The 23,282-nt window shown below is 42.7% G+C and overlaps 1 protein-coding gene across 5 annotated transcripts in view; it reads right to left on the reverse strand.

Annotated features, from left to right (window-relative positions):
* Positions 1–206: 206 nt before the first annotated feature.
* The window catches only part of LOC141106250 (uncharacterized), an 83,336-nt gene continuing 60,260 nt past the window's right edge, over positions 207–23,282 (reverse strand). For 4 of the 5 annotated variants that reach the window (XM_073596873.1, XM_073596871.1, XM_073596872.1 and 1 more), the window contains 3 exons: positions 22,880–22,992; positions 21,356–21,470; positions 207–488 (listed from right to left, as the gene is read on the reverse strand). In XM_073596873.1, the coding sequence (XP_073452974.1) occupies positions 310–488; positions 21,356–21,470; positions 22,880–22,992 (407 nt within the window). In that variant the 3' untranslated portion in view covers positions 207–309. Of the gene's footprint in view, positions 489–18,654; positions 18,735–21,355; positions 21,471–22,879; positions 22,993–23,282 lie in introns of all 5 variants that reach the window. The other variant, XM_073596874.1, reaches the window with a different exon arrangement.

Here is a 23,282-nt window from a genome sequence, read left to right on the forward strand (position 1 = left end):
CGGCCCTGATGCCAATATTCTGTTTGCTTTGTTTGCAGCAGCTTTGCTTTGCATCACCTGAGAGTAATGGAATCTCTTTCCAGGCTATAATAAATGGTTAGTGTTAGGTTTTATTGTATACTATTATATATTTGATTAATGTAAGTGGTGTTTGCAGAGCTAATGACATTCAAGATTAATAAGTGCAAACGTCGGTAAGCACAGCATTGTTAGCAAGCAGAAATTTATTGTGAATTTAAGTGGAGGGCAGCCAAAAGTCAGAAAATTAAAAGGCATTACAAAATCAAGTGATTTTTTTTTATCCGTTTATCATTTTCCACAAAAGACAAAATCCAGCTCTTTCTTGTGATTCTTTTGTATGTCTTTTTTTTTCAGTTCGCTTATAAACTCATCTAGACGTTCCTGTTTTCTTTTCATGTCAGAAACAACTTCTAGACACGTTTTGCTGAAGTAGGCCGATGGTTGTCCACTCACCAGGACATCTGAAACTGAAACAAAATAAATGTGTTTTACCACTGCGCTATTGTCTCTAATAAAAAACAATTTTTCTGCTATGAATGCTGACCAGAAAAGGAGCAATTCATTCTTTCACAAGGAGACTGACCTGTCAGATATTGTCATAAAAGGAAGCACAGCAATAAGAGTTTCAAACCTGTTGATTCACAATAAAAAAAATAAAAAAAAAACTGCCTGCTGCCCTTCTGAATTTTCATTTAATTCTGGGCACAGAGCTAAGACTCCCACCTGCTTCTGAGTCATGTACAGTGGCAAAGTAAAAATGCCACAAAGTGGCCAAACTATGTTCATTCAAATATTTACATATTCTTAAGAAGCAGTAAATGGTTTTATGCAGGCACTTTGGAGCAATTCTTCCTGAAATTTCACTACAGAGGCATTGAAATGGCAGCTCATCCCCCCTTGCTTCCTCTGGCAGCAGGCACTCGGCAGCTTTCTAAAAACACAAGGTGGTTTGGGAATCTTTTGTTGTTGAATTAGTCCACAGTTCCTGTAGCTACTGGGGTCAATGAGGGCTTCTTTTAAAACTTTTACTGCATTTTAAGGATATATGCACCAACCAGCCATAATATTATGGCCACTGACCTAATATTGAGTAGGTCCCCTTTTTGCTGCTAAAACAGCCCTGGCCATCAAGGCATGGACTTCACTAGATCTCTCAAGTTAAGCTGTGATATCTGGCACCTTGCCATCAGTAGCAGACTCTTTAAGTCCTTTAAGGTGTGAGGTGAGCCCTCCATGGAGCGGACTGGTTTCTCCAGCACATCCAACAGATGCTCAATTGGACTGAGATCTGGAGAATTTTGAGGCCAAGTCAACTCTTCGAAGATACATTCTTCCATTGCTCAGGGTTCCAATTCTGATTCTCGCCTGTCCATTGTAGGCGATTTTGGCTGTCAGCATGGGCACCTTGTCTGGCCTGCAGCTACGCAGCCCCATACGCAATGAACTAAGATGCACCTTTCTATCACAACCAGCATTAATGTTTTCAGCAACCTGAGCTACAGTAGCTCTTCTATTGGAGCAGAATACACAGGCCAATCTTCGCTCTCCACTTGCATCAATTAGCCTTGGCCTCCCATGACCCCGTTATCAGTTTGCCCTGATTTCCTTACTAAGCATAGCAGGTGTATGCAAGATGGAAAGATGGGAGCTTATTTCTCTTAACAGGAACAGGGGAGAGAGGGTTAGGGCACAGGACACCCTTAGACAAATGCAATAGCAACTTGGCAGACTACGCAGACCAAAAATAGAACTAGGCAGACAACTCAGAAAAAGGGCCTTTAAGCTGAATGCAGCGAACGGTATCTTTTAGCAACTGCTGTCTCCTATGGCAACACTTTCACTCACAGTATCCCACTGTAGATCCTCAAGCTCAACTTACAGTATCCCACTGTAGATCCTCAAGCTTAGCTCCCAACTACCTGCTGGACTTCTCAAGCTTCACCCACACTACCCGATGGGTTCCTTGGACTCACAGCTACCCACTGGATCCCTCAAGCTTTACTCACAGCTAGGGATGAGCTGAACACCCCCGGTTCGGTTCGCAGCAGAACATGCAAACAGGCAAAAAATTTGTTCAAACACGCGAACACCGTTAAAGTCTATGGGACACGAACATGAATAATCAAAAGTGCTAATTTTAAAGGCTTATATGCAAGTTATTGTCATAAAAAGTGTTTGGGGACCTGGGTCCTGCCCCAGGGCACATGTATCAAAGCAAAAAAAGTTTTTAAAAACGGCAGTTTTTTAGGGAGCAGTGACTTTAATAATGCTTAAAGTGAAACAATAAAAGTGAACTATTCCCTTAAATTTCATACCTGGGGGGTGTCTATAGTATGCCTGTAAAGTAGTGCATGTTTCCCGTGTTTAGAACAGTCCGAGAGCAAAATTACATTTCTAAAGGAAAAAAGTCATTAAAAAAACTACTCGGAATGGTGCAAGACAACGCTTCTCAACAAAATAGTTAGGACAAACAGTACTTAAGGCTTAATATCGGCGATATACGGGCAAATAACAGACAGGATGATAATGCTACAAACGCTTTCAGGTACCAGGGAGAGATGGGAGGCTGATGTGGGGGAGATAGCAGACGACCAGTGGAAAAGGATACTGGAATCTGGCCCACTGGTGTTGGTTTCTCCATCGCAGCAGGCCTTACATCTCTTGCTGCTGCACAGAGCTTACTATACACCCAAGAAATTGCATAGGTTTGGCCGCAGACTGGACGACAAGTGTCCCAGATGCCTGGAGACAGGGGACCTTATACACATGATGTTGAGATGTCCAAAATTAGTTAGATATTGGTCAGAGATTGTAAAAATGATTGAAACCAGGTTTAAGATCAAATTGGAACTGGAGGCCAAAGTATGTGTCTTGGGCCTGATTAGAGAAAACCTCGGGAACAATAGTATAACTACTGCCATGACAAGGTGTCTTTATCAAGTGAGGAAACTGATAGCACAATCTTGGCTGTCAGCTGCACCCCCAACTCCGGAAGAATGGGTCAGGACAATAGATGCTTTGGTGTGGACAGAAAAGACAGTCTATATTAGAAGGGGTAGTTACAGTAAGTTCGTTAAGATGTGGAAGCCTTGGCTTCAATGGACGGCTAACTCCTTATGAATTCCAAATAAGTCTTAGAAGGAGATTTAGCGGTACTGAGGGAAACACAGAGGGTAAGGAAGAGAGGAAAGAAGAGTAAAACAGTCCCGAATAACTGCTGGAATTAAGGTATAACATGAATCAGTCTATATACTCTATATATGGTCTATTGAAAAGGGTGGGGGGGGGGTAATAGAGGAGGGGAGGAAGGAAGGGAAAAGAAAGGGAAAGCAAAGGGAAAAAAACTGTTAATGCATTTATAAATGATTGAGGCAGAGGACTGCTGGTTAAATGTTTTTAATTAATTGTACATGTGATTGAGCTCAACTGTATGTTTATATGGAAATTAATAAAAAGTATTGAATTAGAAAGATAAAAAAAAAAAAAAATACTCGCGCCTAAAATGAATTGTCGGGTCTCGGCAATACACATAAAAGTCATTGAAAAAAACAGCATGGGATTCCCCCACAGTCCATTACCAGGCCCTTTGGGTCTGGTATGAATATTAAGGGGAACCCCAAACCAAAATTTAAAAAAAAATTGCGTGGGGGTCCCCCCAAATTCCATACCAGGCCCTTCAGGTCTGGTATGGATATTAAGGGGTACCCAGCACCAAAATTTAAAAAAAATGGCGTGGGGCCCCCCAAAAATCCATACCAGACCCTTATCTGAGCACACAACCTGGCAGGCCACAGGAAAAGGGGGGGGAACGAGAGAGAGCCCCCCTCCTGAACCGTACTAGGCCACATGCCCTCAACATGGGGAGGATGTCCCCATGTTGATGGGGACAAGGGCCTCATCCCCACAACCTTTGTCCAGTGGTTGTGGGGGTATGTTGGCGGGGGGCTTATCGGAATCTGGAAGCCCCCCCTTTAACATGGGGACCCCCAGATCCCGGACCCCCCTGTGTGATTTGGTAATGGGGGACAAATGTACCCCTACCATTTCACAAAAAAGTGTCAAACATGTTAAAAAAGACAACAGCCAGTTTTTGACAATTCCTTTATTAATGTCTTCTTCTTACCCCGCTTCATTTTTCCATCTTCTGGTCTTCCTTCAGTTTTCTTCTTCTTCCTCCATCTTGCTCTTCCCCCGCTTCTTCCTCTATCTTCCTCTGCTTGTTCCTCCGGTCTTCTCCTCTGGCATCTTCCTCTGGTCTTCTCCTCTGGCATCTTCCTCCGGACAATCCGCCTCAATGAGAGTCTCCCACTGTTAAATTTTGGCGCAGGGTTCCCCTTAATATCCATACCAGACCTGAAGGGCCTGGTATGGAATTTGGGGGGACCCCATGCAATTTTTTTCTAAATTTTGGTTCGGGATTCCCCTTAATATTCATACCAGACCCAAAGGGCCTCGTAATGGACTGTGGGGGAATTCCATGACGTTTTTTTCAATGACTTTTATGTGTATTGACGAGACCCGACAATTCATTTTAGCCGCGAGTACTTTTAAATGACTTTTTTTCCTTCAGAAATGTAATTTTGCTCTCGGACTGTTCTAAACACGGGAAACATGCACTACTTTACAGGCATACTATAGACACCCCCCAGGTACGAAATTTAAAGGAACATTTAATTTTTATTGTTTCACTTTAAGCATTATTAAAATCACTGCTCCCGAAAAAACGGCACTTTTTAAAACTTTTTTTTGCATTGACCCAGGTCCCCAAACACTTTTTATGACAATAACTTGCATATAAACCTTTAAAATTAGCACTTTTGATTTCTCCCATAGACTTTTAAAGGGTGTTCCGCAGCTTTCGAATTTGCCGGCAACACCCCAAATTGTTCGCTATTTCACTGTACTTCTCTTCAAGCTCTACTTAGAGCTACCCACTGTACTCCTTCAAGCTTTACTCACAGCTATCCGCTACCCATGGTTGTCCCTCTGGCAACGGCTTCTCCTTTGCCTCCGGCAACGATCAAGCTCCCCTCGGGCCGAGCCTCTTCACACATGGCTAGGCCTCAGGCTTCACACCCACCCCTTAGCTGCTGCTCCACACACACACACCCAGGCCACAGCTTGGGTGGAAAGAACCCCGATCACCTGACTCCCTCCAAATAAATAGACTATCCCAGCATGCTCAGCAGCCAGAGAAAACTCTTGCTGGTTGTTTCATCTACTTATAACCCAAATTCACTGTAATCTATCATCCTACTGCCAAAGGCAACAGTGCCACCTATTGACAGAAGAGAGAGATGACAATTAAATTCAAGCTTAGGAGACAAACCAGTTGATCAAGACTACAAATTAGCCAGGCTAGTTACCATCTAGCTCAACTAAATTTACCAGCAGCCCTGTTTAGGACAAGGGTGCTACATTTTTTTACAGTTATTTTTTAAATAATTTTTTTACAATATTTTTAGGAGCCCCATTAGGGAGCTTTGATGAAATATCATGGGTCTAAACTGGGGGAGTCTGTGCCACATAGGGAGCTGAATGACTATAGTCGTGATTGCGCCCGCTGTGCACCCACTACGTGGCGTGGGCAGTGCGCTCTGTGATCACAGTGTCCAGAGGACACTGCTGATCACAGATTGGGGTAAAGAGCCAATCAGTGGCTCTTTACCACGTAATCACTGTGTCACTGTGTGTGTAAATAGAAGCTGGTGATCGGCACTCTTTTCCTCATGCTGACAGCATGAGAAACAGAGAAGAGAGCCGATAACTGGCTTCTCTAAAAAGGGACATCTACACTGATAATCAAGGCACTAATTATCAGTGTCCTGATTATCAGTGCAGTCCCTAAATTGCCCACCAGTGCTGCCAATCTGTTCCCACCAGTGCTGCCAATCTGTGCCCACCAGTGCTGCCAATAAGTGCCCATCAGTGCCTCCTCATCAGTGTTATCCATCAGTGCCACCTACCAGTGCCCATCAGTGCTGCCAAACAGCACCGATCAGTGCTGCCTATAAGTGCCCATCAGTGCCGCCGATCAGTGCCCATTAGTACCATCTATCTATGCCCAGTGCCGCCTATCAGTACAGCCTCATTAGTCCCCACCAGTGCTTACTCATCAGTGCCTACTAGTGTCGCTTCATCAGTGCAGTCTGTCAGTGTCCATCAGGGTCACCTCATCAGTGTCCATCACTGCAGCCTATCAGTGCTCATCAGTGCAGCCTCATCAGCGCACATCAGTGAAGGAGAAAAATTACCTGTTTGCAAACTTTTAGAACAAACTACGAAAAAGTTGGGGGGGGGGGGGGTCAAAATGTTTAAGCTTTATTCGTTAATTTAGCAAAAAAAAAAAAAAACAGTGGTGATTAAATACCACCAAATGAAACCTCTGTGTGAAAAAATATGATAAACATTTTGTTTGGGTATAGTGTTGCATGAATTGGCATTCAAAGTGTGACAGCGCTGAAAGCTAAAATTTGGCCTAGTCAGGAAGGGGGTGAAAGTGCCCAGCAGGCAAGTGGTCATAAAAGATAAAACATCAGCCTCTTTTTTGGAGATTTAGCCACCCTTACACCTTACTATAATATATAAATATATTGGAAGCCTCCTAGGAGTTGGCTATCATAGAATGCATATGAAGCACTACAGACATAAAAAGGCATAGGACAAGTACATCAATGCTCAGAGCAGAGCTCTTCAGCCAGATATTTTTACTGTGGAGATTTAAAATATTCAGAAAACTAGTGAATTTAAATTAAAGCAGAACTCCACCAGGGCATCACTCTGCCCCTTGTCCACGCCACCATATTTAAAAAATAGCAAGCGTGCAGATGTGCTGCAGCGCTCTGGCAGGTGTTTGGGTCTTCCGGGGGTCCCAGGGTATCCACACAGATGCTGTCAGTTTTGTGATATTGGAGTCCCATCCCGGAATCCCAACATATGCAAAGACTTTGTTAACCCATGTCTTGTGTGCATACACAACAAATCTTCTGGTGCATGTTCTTCAAAGAAGTCACACAGGAAGTGACAAAACACATCAGGGTGGAGCCTAATGTCATCATGCCAACCGGAAGTACAGTAGCTTCTGGATACAATAGAATAGGGATGCTGTGGTCTTATCCTTAAAGGGAGCATGTACCGATGTATGGAAAATTTGTTAAGGTCGTGTACTAATGTTTTTTAGTGCACTGATTTTGTAAGTGCATTTTCATTTGTTTTAATAAATTACTATTGGTAATTTAAGCAGTAAAACACTATGTATAATGTATGTTCCTTTTGAGAGTTATTGGTGGTAAAACTATCTTGCTGTGTTAACCTCACATCGTTGGATATACTGGAGGAGTCTAGAGTTGGTGTCTGAATACCTGAAGCAGCCAAGTAAGACCTCTTAAAGAGGAAACATCATTGTGACTTATAGTACCAAATAGATATATATAATAAATACATGTGTTAAGGTGAGTGTGCATAGTGAATGGTGTTGGTCTTCACCGGAGGAAGAACCAGAAGAACCAGAAGAAGAAGATGGAGAAAGAAACCGAAGGAAGATAGAAGAAAGAAGATAGAAGAAGCATTTAAATAAAGGAATTGTCAAAAACTGTCTCTTGTCATTTTTAACATTTTTGAGTTTTTTTGTGAAATGGTAGGGGTACTTTTGTACCCCCTTACCATTTCACACAGGGGGGAGGGCCGGGATCTGGGGGTCCCCTTGTTAAAGGGGGCTTCCAGATTCCGATAAGTCCCCCGCCTGCAGACCCCCACAACCACTGGCCAAGGGTTGTGGGGATGAGGCCCTTGTCCTCATCAACATGGGGATAAGGTGTTATGGAGGGCTACCCCAAAGCACCCTCCCAATGTTGAGAGCATGTGGCCTGGTACGGTTCAGGAGTGGGGGCCGCACTCTCGTCCCCCCTCTTTTCCTGCGGCCTGCCAGGTTGCGTGTTTGGATAAGGGTCTGGTATAGATTTTTAGGGGGACCCTACACCATTTTTTTTTTTTAATTATGGCTCGGGGTTCCCCTTAAAATCCATACCAGACCTGAAGGGTCTGGTATAGATTTTGAGGGGGACCCCACGCCATTTTTTTTTATTTTTAATTTTGGTTCGGGGTTCCCCTGTGGGGAATTCCCATGCCGTTTTTATCAACGAACTTTTATGTGTATTGTCGGACCGGCAATTCATTAATAGCCGCGAGTAGTTTTAAATTACTTTTTTCCTTTGAAATGTCATTTTGCTGTCAGACTGTTCTAAACCCAGGAAACATGCGCCCCTTTACAGGCATACTATAGACACCCCCCGGTACGAAATTTAAAGGAATATTACACTTTTATTGTTTGACTGTAAGCATTATTAAAATCACTGCTCTTGAAAAAACGGTCGTTTTTAAAACTTTTTTTTGCATTGATCCATGTCCCCTGGGGCAGGACCCAGGTCCCCAAACACTTTTTATGACAATACCATGAATATAAGCCTTTAAAATTAGTACTTTTGACTTCTCCCATAGACTTTTAAAGGGTGTTCTGCGGCATTCCAATTTGCTGCGAACACCCCAAATTGTTCGTTGTTCGGCATACTGGCGAACAGCCGATGTTCGAGTCGAACATGAGTTCGACACAAACTCGAAGCTCATCCCTAGTGGCTGTGTTTGATGGGCACAGTGGCTGCGATTGATGTTTTTTTTTTTAAGAACTTGTTTGCGCCCCCCCTAAAATTTTGAGTACCAGCTGATGGGAAACCTGTTGAACCTAATGAAGGAGTTTCTTTTCCTTACATGGCTCTTAAAAATAACTTGCTGTATTAAGTGGTAAAGCAAGGTGAGGAGGAGGTAAAGCAACTAGTGGTTCCCAAACCCTACCGTCAGATGGTATTAGATTTAGCCCATGGTCATATACTGGGTGGACATCTGGGTATAGAGAAAACTAAGGAGAGATTAACCCAGATATTCTTTTGGCCTGGGTTACATGTGGATGTCAAAGAATATTCTGAGTCATGCCTAGAGTGTCAGTATTCAGCACCATCGCCCCATTTTCACAGTCCGCTGGTACTGTTCCTGATAATTGAAGTGCCTTTTGACAGAATTGGAATGCATCTGGTGGGACCAGTGGTAAAGTCTGTCCGGAGCCATCAGCGCATACTGGTAATACTGGACTATGCCACACGGTATCCTGAAGCCATTCCCTTGCGTAATACCTCAGCTAAGGCTATTGCCAAAGAGCTTTCCAGGTATTTAGTCGTGTGGGTATTCCAAAATTAGTATTAACGGATCAAGGCACACCAATTATGTCCCAAAAGTCACTAAAAAATTGTAAAAGTTGTTTAAAATCTCCCATCTCTGTAACTCTGTTTACCATCCCCAAACTGATAGTCTTGTGGAGAGATTTAACAAAACGCTTAAAAACCTTGTTATATAAGGTGATGGATAAAGATTGGAGAAATTGGGATTTTTTGCTGCCGTACCTCATGTTTTATATGCAAGAAGTCCCTCAGGCATTTACAGGTTATTCCCCTTTTGAACTACTGTATATAGACATCCCAGGGGATTACTAGATGTCGCAAAAGAAATGTGGGAGAGAGAGACCACACCTCATTGAGCATATCTCATTAATGCAAGATAGAATCGCAGCTGTTATGCCACTTGTACAGGAACATATGGAGCAAGCCCAGGAGGCCCCGAGAAGGCTTTATAATCGGGGTGCCAAAACCCGGGTCTTCAACCCTGGTGATAGACTCCTGGTACTAGTCCCTACAGTTGAGAGTAAGTTCCTAGAAAAGTGGCAAGGTCCCTTTGAAATTATGGAAAGAGTAGGGAAAGTAAACTATAAAGTTTACCAGCCAGGGAAAAGGAAACCAGAGCAATTATATCACCTTAATCTCTTGAAACCTTGGAATGACAGGGAGACTTTACTGGCAGTGCCAATCCCCCAAAAGGACATGGTCCTCTTATACCTGAGGTACCCGTAACTGAAACCTTGTCAGTGGCCCAACAGAAGGACGTTAATGAGTTTGTGTGTAAGAACAGAGACTTTCTCTCACCTACCGGACTGATCACAGTTATACAGCATGACAATTATGGAACCAGGTGTAAAGCCATATTGAATACCCAAGGCTAGGCAAGAAGCAGTTGCAAATGAAATAAACATGTTAGTGTTGGACGTGATAGAGGAGTCCCACAGTGACTGGTCAAGTCTCATTGTTAGTCCCAAAGCCAGATGGCACTATAAGGTTTTGTATTGATTTCAGGAAGTTGAATAGCATATTCAAATATGATGCGTACCCAATGCCTCGGGTCGACGAGCTTGTTGACAGATTGGGAAGTGCCAGGTAAATAACTACTTTAGATCTGACTAACAGAATTGGCAAAAGAGAAGATGGCTTTTTCTACTCCTGAGGGGTCATTCCAATATAGGCGGATGCCTTTTGGTTTGCATGGTTACATAGTTACATAGTAGATGAGGTTGAAAAAAGACACAAGTCCATCAAGTCGTACCTATGTGTGTGCTTATATGTCAATATTACCTTGTATATCCCTGTATGTTGTGATCGTTCAGAAGCTTATCTAATAGTTTTTTTAAACTAATCAATGCCTCCCGCTGAGACCACCACCTGTGGAAGGGAATTCCACATCCTTGCCGCTCTTATGCCGCGTACACACGATCGGACTTTACGGCATACTTGGTCCGGCGTACAGGATTTTGTCGGACAATTCGATCGTGTGTGGGCTACTGCGGACTTTGTTTTCTCAAAAGTTTGACAGACTTAGATTTGAAATATGTTTCAAATCTGTCCGACGGACTCAAGTCCGGTCGAAAAGTCCGCTCATCTGTATGCTAGTCCGACGGACAAAAACCAACGCTAGGGCAGCTATTGGCTACTGGCTATGAACTTCCTTGTTTTAGTCCGGTCGTACGTCATCATGTATGAATCCGTCGGACTTTGGTTGATCGTGTGTAAGCAAGTCCATTCATTGGGAAAGTCCGTCGAAAAGTACGCTGGACAAAGTCTGCCATAAAGTCCGATAGTGTACGCGGCATTACAGTAAAGAACCCTCTACGTAGTTTAAGGTTAAACCTCTTTTCTTCTAATTTTAATGAGTGGCCACGTGTCTTCTTAAACTCCCTTTTGCGAAAAAGTTGTATCCCTATTGTGGGGTCACCAGTACGGTATTTGTAAATTGAAACCATATCCCCTCTCAAGCGTCTCTTCTACAGAGAGAATAAGTTCAGTGCTTGCAACCTTTCTTCATAACTAATATCCTCCAGACCCTTTATCAGCTTTGTTGGTCTTCTTTGTACTCGCTCCATTTCCAGTACATCCTTCCTGAGGACTGGTACCCAGAACTGGACAGCATATTCTAGGTGTGGCCAGACCAGAGTCTTGTAGAATGGGAGAATTATCGGTTTATCCCTGGAGTTAATCCCTTTTTTAATGCATGCCAATATTCTGTGTGCTTTGTTAGCAGCAGCTTGGCATTGCATGCCATCATCTACTAGGACCCCCAGGTCCTTTTCCATCCTAGATTCCCCCCTAGGTTCTCCCCCTAGTGTATAGATTGCATTCATATGTTTGCCACCCAAATGCATTATTTTACATTTTTCTACATTATACCTCATTTGCCATGTATTTACCCACCCCATTAATTTGTTCAGATCTTCTTGCAAGGTTTCCACATCCTGCGGAGAAGTTATTGCCCTGCTTAGGTTAGTATCATCCGCAAATACAGAGATTAAACTGTTTACCCCATCTCCAGGTCGTTTATGAACAAATTAAACAGGATTGGTCCCAGCACAGAACCGTGGGACCCCACTACCCATCCCTGGCCATTCCGAGTATTCCCCATTTATCACCACCCTCTGAACTCACCCTTGTAGCCAGGTTTTAATCCATGTACTCACCCTATGGTCCATGCCAACGGACCTTATTTTGTACAGTAAACAATTATGGGGAACTGTGTCAAATGCTTTTGCAAAATCCAGATACACCACGTCTACTATCTATCTAGATGGCAACTCACCTCCTCATAGAAGGTTAATAAATTGGTTTGGCAAGAACATTCTTCATGAATTCATGCCAATTACTGCTAATAAAACCGTTTTCATTACTAAAATCTTGTATATAGTCCCTTATCGTCCCCTCCAAGTGCTTGCATACTATTGATGTTAGGCTAACTGGTCTGTAATTCACAGGGATGTATTTTGGGCCTTTTTTAAATATTGTTGCTACATTGGCTCATGCGGATGCCTTTTGGTTTGCATGGTGCTCCTGCCTCATTCCAGAAAATGATGGACAAGACATTGAGACCACATCGCCAACATGCAGCCGCCTGTTTGGACGATGTTGTCATCCATAGCCTAGATTGGGAATCTCATTTACCCCTGGTGCAAGCAGTAGTAGATTCCCTTAGAAAAGCAGGACTCACTGCCAACCCCAAAAAGTGTGCCAAAGGCTTGGAGGAGGCCAAATATCTTGGTTACATTATTGGTCGAGGGCTGATCAAGCCTCAGATCAATACCATTGAGGTGGTTCAAAAGTGGCCCCAACCTATAAATAAAAAGCAAGTTTGTGCATTTCTGGGGATCACAGGGTACTACAGGCGTTGTATACCCAAGTTTGCAACCATTGCAGCCCCACTGACAGATCTGATGAAGGGTAGAGGCTCGGTCATGATTAAGTGGAATCCTGAGTCAGAGAAGGCATTTCAAATGTTGAAGCAAGCTCTTTGTGCACAACCTGTGCTCATGACCCCAGATTTCACAAAGGAGTTTGTGGTACAGACAGACACCTCTGATGTGGGACTGGGTGCTTTACTGTCCCTAGTCAGAGATGGGAAGGAGCACCCAGTGGTCTACCTGAGCAGAAAGCTTAACAGACATGAGAAAAAACTATGCCAATAACTCAACACACAGCCATTATTTGTCTAAACCGCCGGCAACAAAAGGGAGTACACCCCTAAGTGAAAATGTCCAAATTGGGCCCAAAGTGTCAATATTTTGTGAGGCCACCATTATTTTCCAGCACTGCCTTAACCTTCTTGGGCATGGAGCAGCACGGTGGCCAAGACCATTCAGCGGTTTAACAGGACAGGTTCCACTCAGAACAGGCCTCGCCATGGTCGATCAAAGAAGCTGAGTGCACGTGCCCAGCGTCATATTCACAGGTTGTTTTTAGGAAATAGTCCGTATGAGTGCTGTCAGCATTGCAGAGGTTGAAGGGGTGGGGGGTCAGCCTCTCAGTGCTCAGACCATACGCCACACACACTGGATAAAATAGGTCTGCATGACTGTCATCCCAGAAGGAAGCCTCCTCCAAAGATGATCACAAAAAAAGCGCACAGTTTGCTGGAGACAAGCAGACTAAGGACATAGATTACTGGAACCATGTCCTGTGGTCTGATGAGACCAAGATAAACTTATTTGGTTCAGATGGTGTCAAGCGTGTGTTACAGCAACCAGGTAAGGACTACAAGTGTGTCTTGCCTACAGTCAAGCATGATGGTGGAGTGTTATGGTCTGGGGCTGCATGAATGCTGCTGGCACTGGGGAGCTACAGTTCATTGAGAGAACCATGAATGCCAACATGTACTGTGACATACTGAAGCAGAGCATGATCCCTTCTCTTTGGAGACTGGGCCCCAGGGCAGTATTCCCACATAACTACCCCAAACACGTGCATCTATGGTGTATTGGTAGGATATTATTTGTTGGTTATGATATTGGAGCATTTACATGATTTTTTACACATTTTCAGTTTTTTTGTTTTATTATGATGGAATAATGTTGTACAGCATTATTTAAGATATATATTTATGGGTTGATGTGTGAACACAGTTCAGTGTTTTGCAGCAACATTTAGTAGATTTGGAGAACTGACCTTTTACACGTTTTTATTTGTAGTGGTTTAACATATTTAGTGTTGCGCAGAGAATTGTATTTACTAATACTCGTTAATATGCTGCTTCCTGGGGTGTGTAACTTGGCAATCCCAGGGGGGCAGGGGTCTTTACAATTGTGACCTAGGCCGGTGTCTTGCCGAGAAAGTTCCCCCGGCGGATAAGGACCCCCCTGTACTGCGCATGCACTGCACTTGCGCAGTAAGAAACGACTACGGAGCTGCCGAAAATTGCAGAAGAAGAACAGCTGATCGTCAGCTCTATACGGCGCCTGCGCACTACATTCTGACCTAAGTCCACGTTAAAGCCTCACCATCCAAGTGGACATAGAGTTAGAATATTAAAATGCCGAGCGCAGCGAGTCTGTTACAAAGTGTTTTTTTTTTCAGGTGTTCAGCTTCGGCTCTTTTCGGTGGCTCCCTTGTTGTTCCTACTGCGCAAGCGCTACGTCTGCGCACTACGGGGGTGTCATTATCCACCGAGGGGAACTTTCACGGCAGAACACTGAAAAGAAAGAAGTGCTATACCATACCGAAAAATATACCATTTTCCAAAGTTCTATAAGAGCGAGAGGGAAGAACCAGATGATTATAAGTTGTTTTAACCAGTTCCGGATCATCCCACGTACATTTACTGCAGCAGAGCGACCTCTGTGCACGAATTCATGTACCTGTACGTGATTCGCGCCCGCCCGCCCGCCGGCCCCACGGTGATCGGATTAGATTCAGAACCGATCAATCATCAGGTCCAGGCCAATGATTTATGGCCTAGATCTGCTGATCGGTTCTGACGAATGGCAGAACCTCCTGTGTCTGTGTAATGTAAACACAGGTACAGGAATTTATGTAATATTCTCTTCTGGAGTACTTTTTGAATCCAGCGTGAGAGAAGAGGGCATCAACATTGAGTACAAGCACTTCACTGGCACCAGATCACATAGTTAGGCACATTTAACCCCTTGATCACTCCCCCAGTTAACCCTTTCACTCCCTGTCACAGTGTCATTAGTACAGTGTACAGATCTTTTTTCTCATCACTGTATTAGTGTCACGGGTGACGCCAGATAGTGTTAGCGTCAATCCCAGACAGCGTCAGATTGCCCGTCACATATTCACTAATAGCAGGATCAGCCCCAACACCTGCCAGGACCTGCGTTTAGAAACCCCCCCCAACAAGTGCAGTGTCAGTAGATCACTGTCACTTCCGATACACAGCACACAAAATCGCAGCGTTAGCAGAGTCAGGCCTGAACTCTGCTAGCGCTAGCAGATACATTTTTTTGTAGTGGTTTAAACTGTCCTTGACAACCAGGTGCTTTTTTACCTGTGAGTCACACTAGGTACCTATAAATTTATTGGCCAAAATGACAGGCGAAAGATACACTAGTAAAGCGGCCTACAGGATACTGAGCATGACAGATGAGAGCGATGGGGAGTCCTCACTGTCAGAATAAGGCTCAGTATACAAACCCGTAGAGAGCAGCTGCACCCTCACAGATAGCTCTGATGACAGAGTAGTGGTCCCTGCTAAGGTCAGGTGCACTCGACCCAGTTCCCAGATTGCTGAGGTGCTACAACCGCATGATTCTCGTATGCAGCAGAGTGCCAGTACTAGTGCCGCTCTAACTTCTGGTGAACTGGTGAGCACCAGTGGCCTAGTACATTCTGGTCCTAGACAAACCAGCACTGTAGTAAAACTTGGTGACGTGGCGAGTCCCATAATTGCAGTTCAAGCTGGTATGGTGGCTAGCACAAGTAGTGTCCCGCAGCCACCAAGAATTGAAGAGGTCATATTGGTCCACAGACCCAATTCATCATATGCCGGGTTCTCTGCTGCCATGGCCAGGACTAGATATAAGCAAATCTTGCAATTTATGCTCTTCAACGAAAATGAACTCTGTCATCCTCAGGAGAACACTGAATATTATCAGCTCCACAAAATGCGGCCCCTCGTAAACCACTTCAACCAAAAATTTGCAGCCTTGTATATGCCCCCAACAAGCTGTCTGCTTAGAGGAGTCCCTGATTAAGTTTTCTGGCCACCTTGTTTTCAAACAGTTTCTCCCCAGCAAGCGTGCCAGATATGGGGTCAAAATGTATAAGCTCTGTGGCAGGGCAACAGGCTATACATGGACTTTCCTGGTTTACGAGGGAAAAGATAGCAGCATGGAGCCCCGTGACTGCCCAGACTACATAGGGAGCAGCGGCAAGATTGTTTGGGAATTGGTGTCCCCCTTATTTGGAAAGGAGTACTACTTGTACATGGACAATTATTACACAAGCATGCCACTTTTTAGACACCTTTTTGAATTTGGAATTGGTGCCATGTGACCTAATCGTTGGGGCTTCCCCCAATGGCTTGTAAAATCCTGAATTAGATGGGGGGAGAGAGCCTGCTTGAGAAGTAATGAATTGCTTGCAGTGAGGTGGAAGGACAAATAGAAGGTTTTGTTTTTTGCTTCCATTCACGCAGATACGACAGTCCAAACTACAACAGCAACTGGTGTTGTTGAGAAGCCCCTCTGTGTCCAGGACTACAACCTTAACATGGGAGGGTGGACTTCAACGACCAGATGATTGGGCCGTACTTAGCTGCCTGTAAGGCCAGACGCTGGTACAAAAAAGTGTCTGTATACTTATTCCAATTGGCTCTGTTCAACGCTTAACTATACAAAGTGTCCGGAAGAAGTGGATCCTTGCTAAAATTCCAGGAAGAGATCAATAGCCCTTTTGTATCTAGAAGGTGCTGTGGCCCAATTACCCAATCCAGATGCAGTGAGCCGGCCGAACCCCTACCCCAAAAAATTGTTGTGTCAGTTGCAAACGCGGATATAGGTGTGAAACCTTATTTTGTCCCTCCTGTCCTGTCCAACCTGGTTTCTGCATCCAGGATTGTTTCAGTTGTACCACACACTAGTGGATTATTAGTATAGGGTACAGCATGGCACAGTCTAGGGCACACATTCACACAGGGTCTCTAAAGATGTTACATGGCTATCTTATTTTGAGAGACTGAAACGTTAAAAGTTTTTTATAGTTACAAAAAAGTGTAAAAAAAAATAAACAAATATATATAAAAAAAATAAATAGTTGTCGTTTTATTGAGTTCTGTTCTTACTGTTTTACTGTATTTTATACTATACTGCTATGTTGTATTGTTTTATTGTTAACCATTGTTTGCTTTGCAGATACACCATTCTACTGTTTTACTGTACTGTATACTATACTGCTAAATTGTAATGTTTTATTGTTACTAGGTTTTATTGTTAATCGTTGTTTGTTTTGCAGTTACGCCATTCAGCTACAACACTGATCTGTTTATTCTTACAGCAACAGGGTTTGCTCTCAGCATACATAAATCAGCGATTACATTGCTGTAGTAGGTGATTTCACCACGGCAGTTAAAAAAAGAGCATATATGACGAAGCATAGGGGCTGGGGTGGACAGAGGGCGGATCGCCCCTATGCTTCGCCATGTATTTTGTTACTCTTTTTTGGCACAGATAGCAATAAAAAAAAGTTGCTGTTTCATTGAGTTAATGTTTTATTGTTACTGTATTTTATTGTTAAACATTGTGCGGATCTCCCCTATGCTTCGGCATGCAGTATTTTTTTTTTCACTTGTCTTGGCATATATTTCTTCATCTACATGTGAATGGAGGAATCTGTTATGTTCTCTTTTTTCGTTCAGCCCACAGGCTGTACAATATATGCCCAACAAGGACCAGCAACATACTGGTATGTTGCTGGAATTTGAGTGGTTATACCAGGATGATACCTGCAGGTTTAGGCATCATCTTGGTATTGTGTAGAGAATGCTTAAAACTGGCCCACCTAAAAAAGCACCGCTCAGCGCACAGGACAAATGCACTTTGAGTTCCTATGTAGTATATAAATGCCACACTTATATGAAAATACAACACTAATTATAAAATCACAAGTGAAAAGCAGCCAGCAAAAAACAAAAAAGCAATGCAATAAAAAACAATATTAAAACACTCAAAATGGAAAGAGTCCTTAATAATATTGTAGCAGTGCTCTTGTCAGAAAAAACAAATGACAAGCTTCCATATAAAGTTCATATATGAGTCAATAAAACGAAGAAGTCCAGTTATAGCTTGTGGTTTGTTCAGAACATCCACCAAACAATTCACCACATGAAAGAATCTCCCCTTTGTGGGTGCACTCACCACAAGTACAGCTGTAATGCGCCTTTAGTTTTACACCTGTTCCTCCAACGCTCCAACCAAAGCTTCCACCGAACTATAGTCACACTATGCAAGATTCCGGTATAATCATGTGAAAAAATAAATAATTGTCCACATAGCGTGATACTGTATTGAAGTTTTAATAACCAAAAAACCCCCCTTACAAGTTACACGTACAATAATCAAGTTAAACTGAAGCAGTAATAAAGTGCTTAAGTGCAAACGTTATTCACCAGCTTGTCAGGATGGAGGACCAGATTCGTCTGTGTACATCAGCGATCTACTTCCTGGATATCCGACAGCCTGTGGAATGCACACATCACTCCCGGCAAATCACAGAGATCATGACCCTGATGCGTTTCGTCACTTCCTGACTTCGTCTGAGGGTATGATCTCATGACGTGATGGTCGGTATTTATGTAAATAGGAATCCTAGCATTGTGGCTAATAAACCATTCATGGAAAAGGAGACTAGGGACACCAATCTAAGTGCAGTATCAAGAACAACTTTAATAGAAATATGTAAAGGTGGCCAAATGGCTACTCACAATTACTCAATGAGAGTCAGGAATGTAAACACATGTAATTTTGTCCATAGGAAATCCGCAGCTGTTCACAGTAGGCCGTCCTAGAGATGTTGAAAAACAGCTGTCCAGATAGTTTTGGTAGGGCGGTCTGTGGTCTTTGGCTGGTGGGAGCGCTGTCGTTGGGGGTACAGGGAGACCCGGGTGTCAGCAAAGGCTGCGCGCCGTCCGTTTCAAACACTGGAAACCAGAAACGGAAGTGGACCAGCATGGAACGCACAACTCACTGGGGGCTGAGATGCGGAAATGACATCTGGACGTGTCAGATGGCACGTTTCAATGCATCCGCATTTTCTTCAGATCTGAAGAAAATGCGGATGCATTGAAACGCGTCATCTGACACGTCCAGACGTCATTTCCGCATCTCAGCCCCCAGTGAGTTGTGCGTTCCATGCTGGTCCACTTTCGTTTCCGGTGTTCAAAACGGACAGCACGCAGCCTTTGCTGACACCAGGGTCTCCCTGTACCCCCAAAGGCAGCGCTCCCACCAGCCAAAGACCACAGACTGCCCTACCATAACTATCTGGACAGCCAGATGTCATTCATGTCTCACTATCTGTATTTAATAGCATGCCGCCCGTCAAATACTTAGGCTGGCAGCCACATACAACACGGAGACACCTGGACCACAATTCTAACACTGTTCAGCTACTATTGGCAATGATAAAAACAATCATAAAATGATATGCAAATAGCTAACTGTTCATAATCGTAGTAAAAACTACTAGCTGCTAGACTGCTTTTACAAGCAGTGGGAGGGGACATCCCCCCCCTCCTGCCACCTTCCACGGTTTTCTCGGCTCTCCTGTCCCACTGGGTAATCCGAGAATGCAGCCAGTGGTTCCGCCAGCTGACCATAGAGCTGACTGAAGACCAGAAGGGCTCTAATCATCTCTATAGCCTAAGAAACCGGAAGGTATGAGCATTTCCTCACTTCAGTTTTACCAGATATAAACATCGGCATTTTTAAATTTGGAAAGAATCTGATTACACCGATCTTGGTGTGATCAGATGCTTTAAGGGCAGAGGAGAGATCTAGAGTCTAATAGACCCCAAATTTTTCAAAAAAAGAGTACATGTCACTACCCTTGGCTATCATAGGGGATATTTACATTCCCTGTGTTAACAATAAAAGTGGTAAAAAAAAAAAATAAATAAATGAAAGGGACGGTGTAAAATAAAAAAGCAAAATAAATAATAAAAATAGATAAAAAGAACTCCTGTACCGCCGTGCTCGCACGTAAAGACGAATGCAGGCATTGGTCTTTTTTGGGAAAAAGTGTTTTTCCCAAAAAAATTGCATTTGGAAAACCGCAATAAGCATAAGCTTCTAATGTTGGGCATAAAATGCCAGGGCAGTTCAAACACCCCCCAAATGACCCCTTTTTGGAAAGTAGACACCCCAAGCTATTTGCTGAGAGGCATGTTGAGTCCATTGAATATTTTATGTTTTGCCACAAGTTTCTAGAAAATTACAAATATATATATATTTTTTTTATACACAAGTTGTCACTTAAATGAAATCTTGCTCACACATGCCATGGGTATATGTGGAATTACACCCCAAAATACATTTTGATGCTTCTTCTGAGTACGGGGATACCACATGTGTGAGACTTTTTGGGAGCCTTGCCGCATACAGGAAACCTGAAAACCAATCACTGCCTTCAGAATTTCAAAGGGCGTAAATTGCTCATTTCACTTCCTCGCTACCTATCACAGTTGGAGGCCCTGGAATGTCAAGATAGCACAAAATCCCCCCAAATGACCCCTTTTTAGGAAAGTTGACACCCCAAAGTATTTGCTACAAGCATGGTGAGTATTCCTTAAACGCTCTAACAGTAAAGAACCCCCCTTGAGCATCTTTTCTTTAGGGAGAATAAGTTTCATGTTGTAATTGTTCATAACTTAGATCCTCCAGCACCCTTATTAGTTTTGTTGCACTTCCCTGGACTCTCTCCAGTTTCAGAACATCCTTCCTGAGGTCTGTTGACCAGAATTGAATGGCATACTCAAGATGTGGTCCGAAACAGAGTTTTGTAAAGTGGTAGAATTAAAATGTTATTTCTTAAGTAGATATCCTTTTTAATGCATGCTAATATTCTGCTGGCTTTGCTTGCTCCACCTTGGAATTGAATGATATTGCTGAGTCATCAATTAGGACCCTCAGATTTTTTTCAGCCTCGATTCTCCCCCTAGCATGTAGCTTGCATACATATTTTTAGCTCCCAAGTGCATTACTTTACATTTCCCTACATTGAACCCGATTTGCCATGTGTTTGCCCAACCCTCTATTTTATCGAGGTCATCCTGTAAAGTTGTTATCTCTTGTTGTGATATGATTGCCCTGCTTACCTTTGCATCATCAGCAAACACTTAGATTGAACTATTTTTCCCAACCTCTATATTTATGAATACGTTTAACAGGATTGGTCCCAGGACAGAGCCCCAGGGTACCCCACTTTTAACTCCAGACCATTCAGAAGATACACTATTTATCATTACCCTCTGGACATGCCCCTGTAACCAGTTTTCTATCCAGGTACATATACGCCAACACACCTCAATTTGTGGACTAAGCTTTTATGGGGTACCGTGTCAAATGCTTTAGGGTTTTTTTTCTTTTCATATTCCACATGTGCAACGATAAATTTCACCAACTTACCAATGCATTCTGCTAGCCGAGAACCTCCGATATACTGAGTTGTCCAAGTGAAGGCAGTTTTAGTTCCACATTCCTCATACAGCCTGCTTCTTCTCAAAAAAGCAAAATCATAGCCCTTGAGTAAAATTAAAAAAAAAACCTCATACATTAGTACAGTGTAAATGGTAATGATGTGCAATTACATCTACAATTTATTTTTTATAGGACTAATAAATGGTTATTTCTGATTGCCTGCAATGGTTTTACATATTGGGTCTGTAAATTAAATATATTAGAAAATCTCTTAGGCTGGCCATAGATTTTGTTTTTTTTGTTTTTTTCGATTGCCTAGCCAGCTTTAAAAAAAACAAACAAACAAAAAAAAAAGGTTTCTCTATCCACACATTTGAAGGAACCCTCCCTGCTGCACTACTGTATTCTGACAGCAGGGACTCTGCCCCTGTCAGAATACATTGATCAGCATTGCAGCCAATTGGCTGCATGCGTTGATTGAATTAAATATTTCCAACATTTCTATTCAAGAGAAGACGATCATTAGATTGACTTCTCTCTAGCAGGAATGGCCACAGATGACCACAGTTCTGCTGAACTAGCAGAATATTGATCCATCTATGGCCCATCTATAGCAGAATATTGATCCATCTATGGCCAGCTTAAGTGTTAATCTAGATTTTATCAATGTACATTACATGAAGACAAGACGTCTCCACTGTTTTGGGGTGTTATTCACTAAATATTTAAAAAAATATGTTTTTAATGTTTTAAAAAAGCATTAGCTAATATTATTGGAGCTCAGTTGTAATATGGAAGCTGGTTTACCTGTCAAATGATTTGTATTTCTGTCTATCCGATCCTGAAATTTAAATAGCTCTGCCCGACATCACAGCTAGGTTGGTGAGCTGACTTTTCTATACTGCAGTTTTTAGTTTTGCACAGAGTAGGGATGGGTACATTTATTTCATTTTTTTGTCAGTGTATCATTGGACAAAATCCACTTCACTTCCTCCCCCGTGAAGCAACAGAAAATTAGAAAAAAATCCCCCAAAGTGAAGGTATATATGAAAAACAGATCAGCTGAAAATACATTCTTAATATAAAATCTTATCAATGTGTGCTATTGTTTTAAAGACTTTTGTTTCTATATACAGTTAGTGATTATCTATGTACCTGCAGTACAGTGACAATGCTTTGCAGTTCCTCTTATCACAGTGCAGAACTGTGTGCCAGCTCTGACCTACAATGATCTAATGAAAACACTATCTCTAGGTGTCTTATCCTGTGTTATTTTCATCTCAAAACTGTCAGCAAAGATGCTAATTACACTGTCTAAAATACAGATAGCCAATAGTAGACGAACCTGCATAGGAAATAGTGTATCTGTATAGTAAATACAATCCTATAACTTTTAACATAATTACAACAAAAAATGTGAACTAAAATACAGCAAGTAACATCTTGTACAAGAAGTATTCAAAATAACCATTTTTGACAGCACTAACAAATAATATTAATAAAGTAAAATACCTGATTACACATTGGTTTGCAGTAATAGTTGTCAAAATAAACACACACCAATCCTCCATTTGCCGGTATCCGAGGCACAGAGCATTTGGTTAAATTCACAATCTGTTCAAAAGCTATAAACAGCAAGAGAAGAAAATTGAATAATAGGTCATGTCCAGAAATTTAGATAACAGTGCCCATCTGTAGCGTTTAGGTTGAAGATTGGGTGGCAAAACGTCTTTCCTGGGGGAATGTGGGCATGCAAGAAATGAGTAGCGACCAAAATCCAGTTGGAAGCAATAATAGATTCTAGGCTGAGATGACTCTCCGAGTCAGCACCATCAAATGACCCAAAGAGAGCAACATCATATGTATTTTTGGAGCCTGCTAGTATCAAACTTAAATCTGGTAAAAGAGAGTACCC

Source organism: Aquarana catesbeiana, linkage group LG08 (assembly GCF_042186555.1).
Source record: "Aquarana catesbeiana isolate 2022-GZ linkage group LG08, ASM4218655v1, whole genome shotgun sequence".
NCBI lineage: Eukaryota > Metazoa > Chordata > Amphibia > Anura > Ranidae > Aquarana > Aquarana catesbeiana.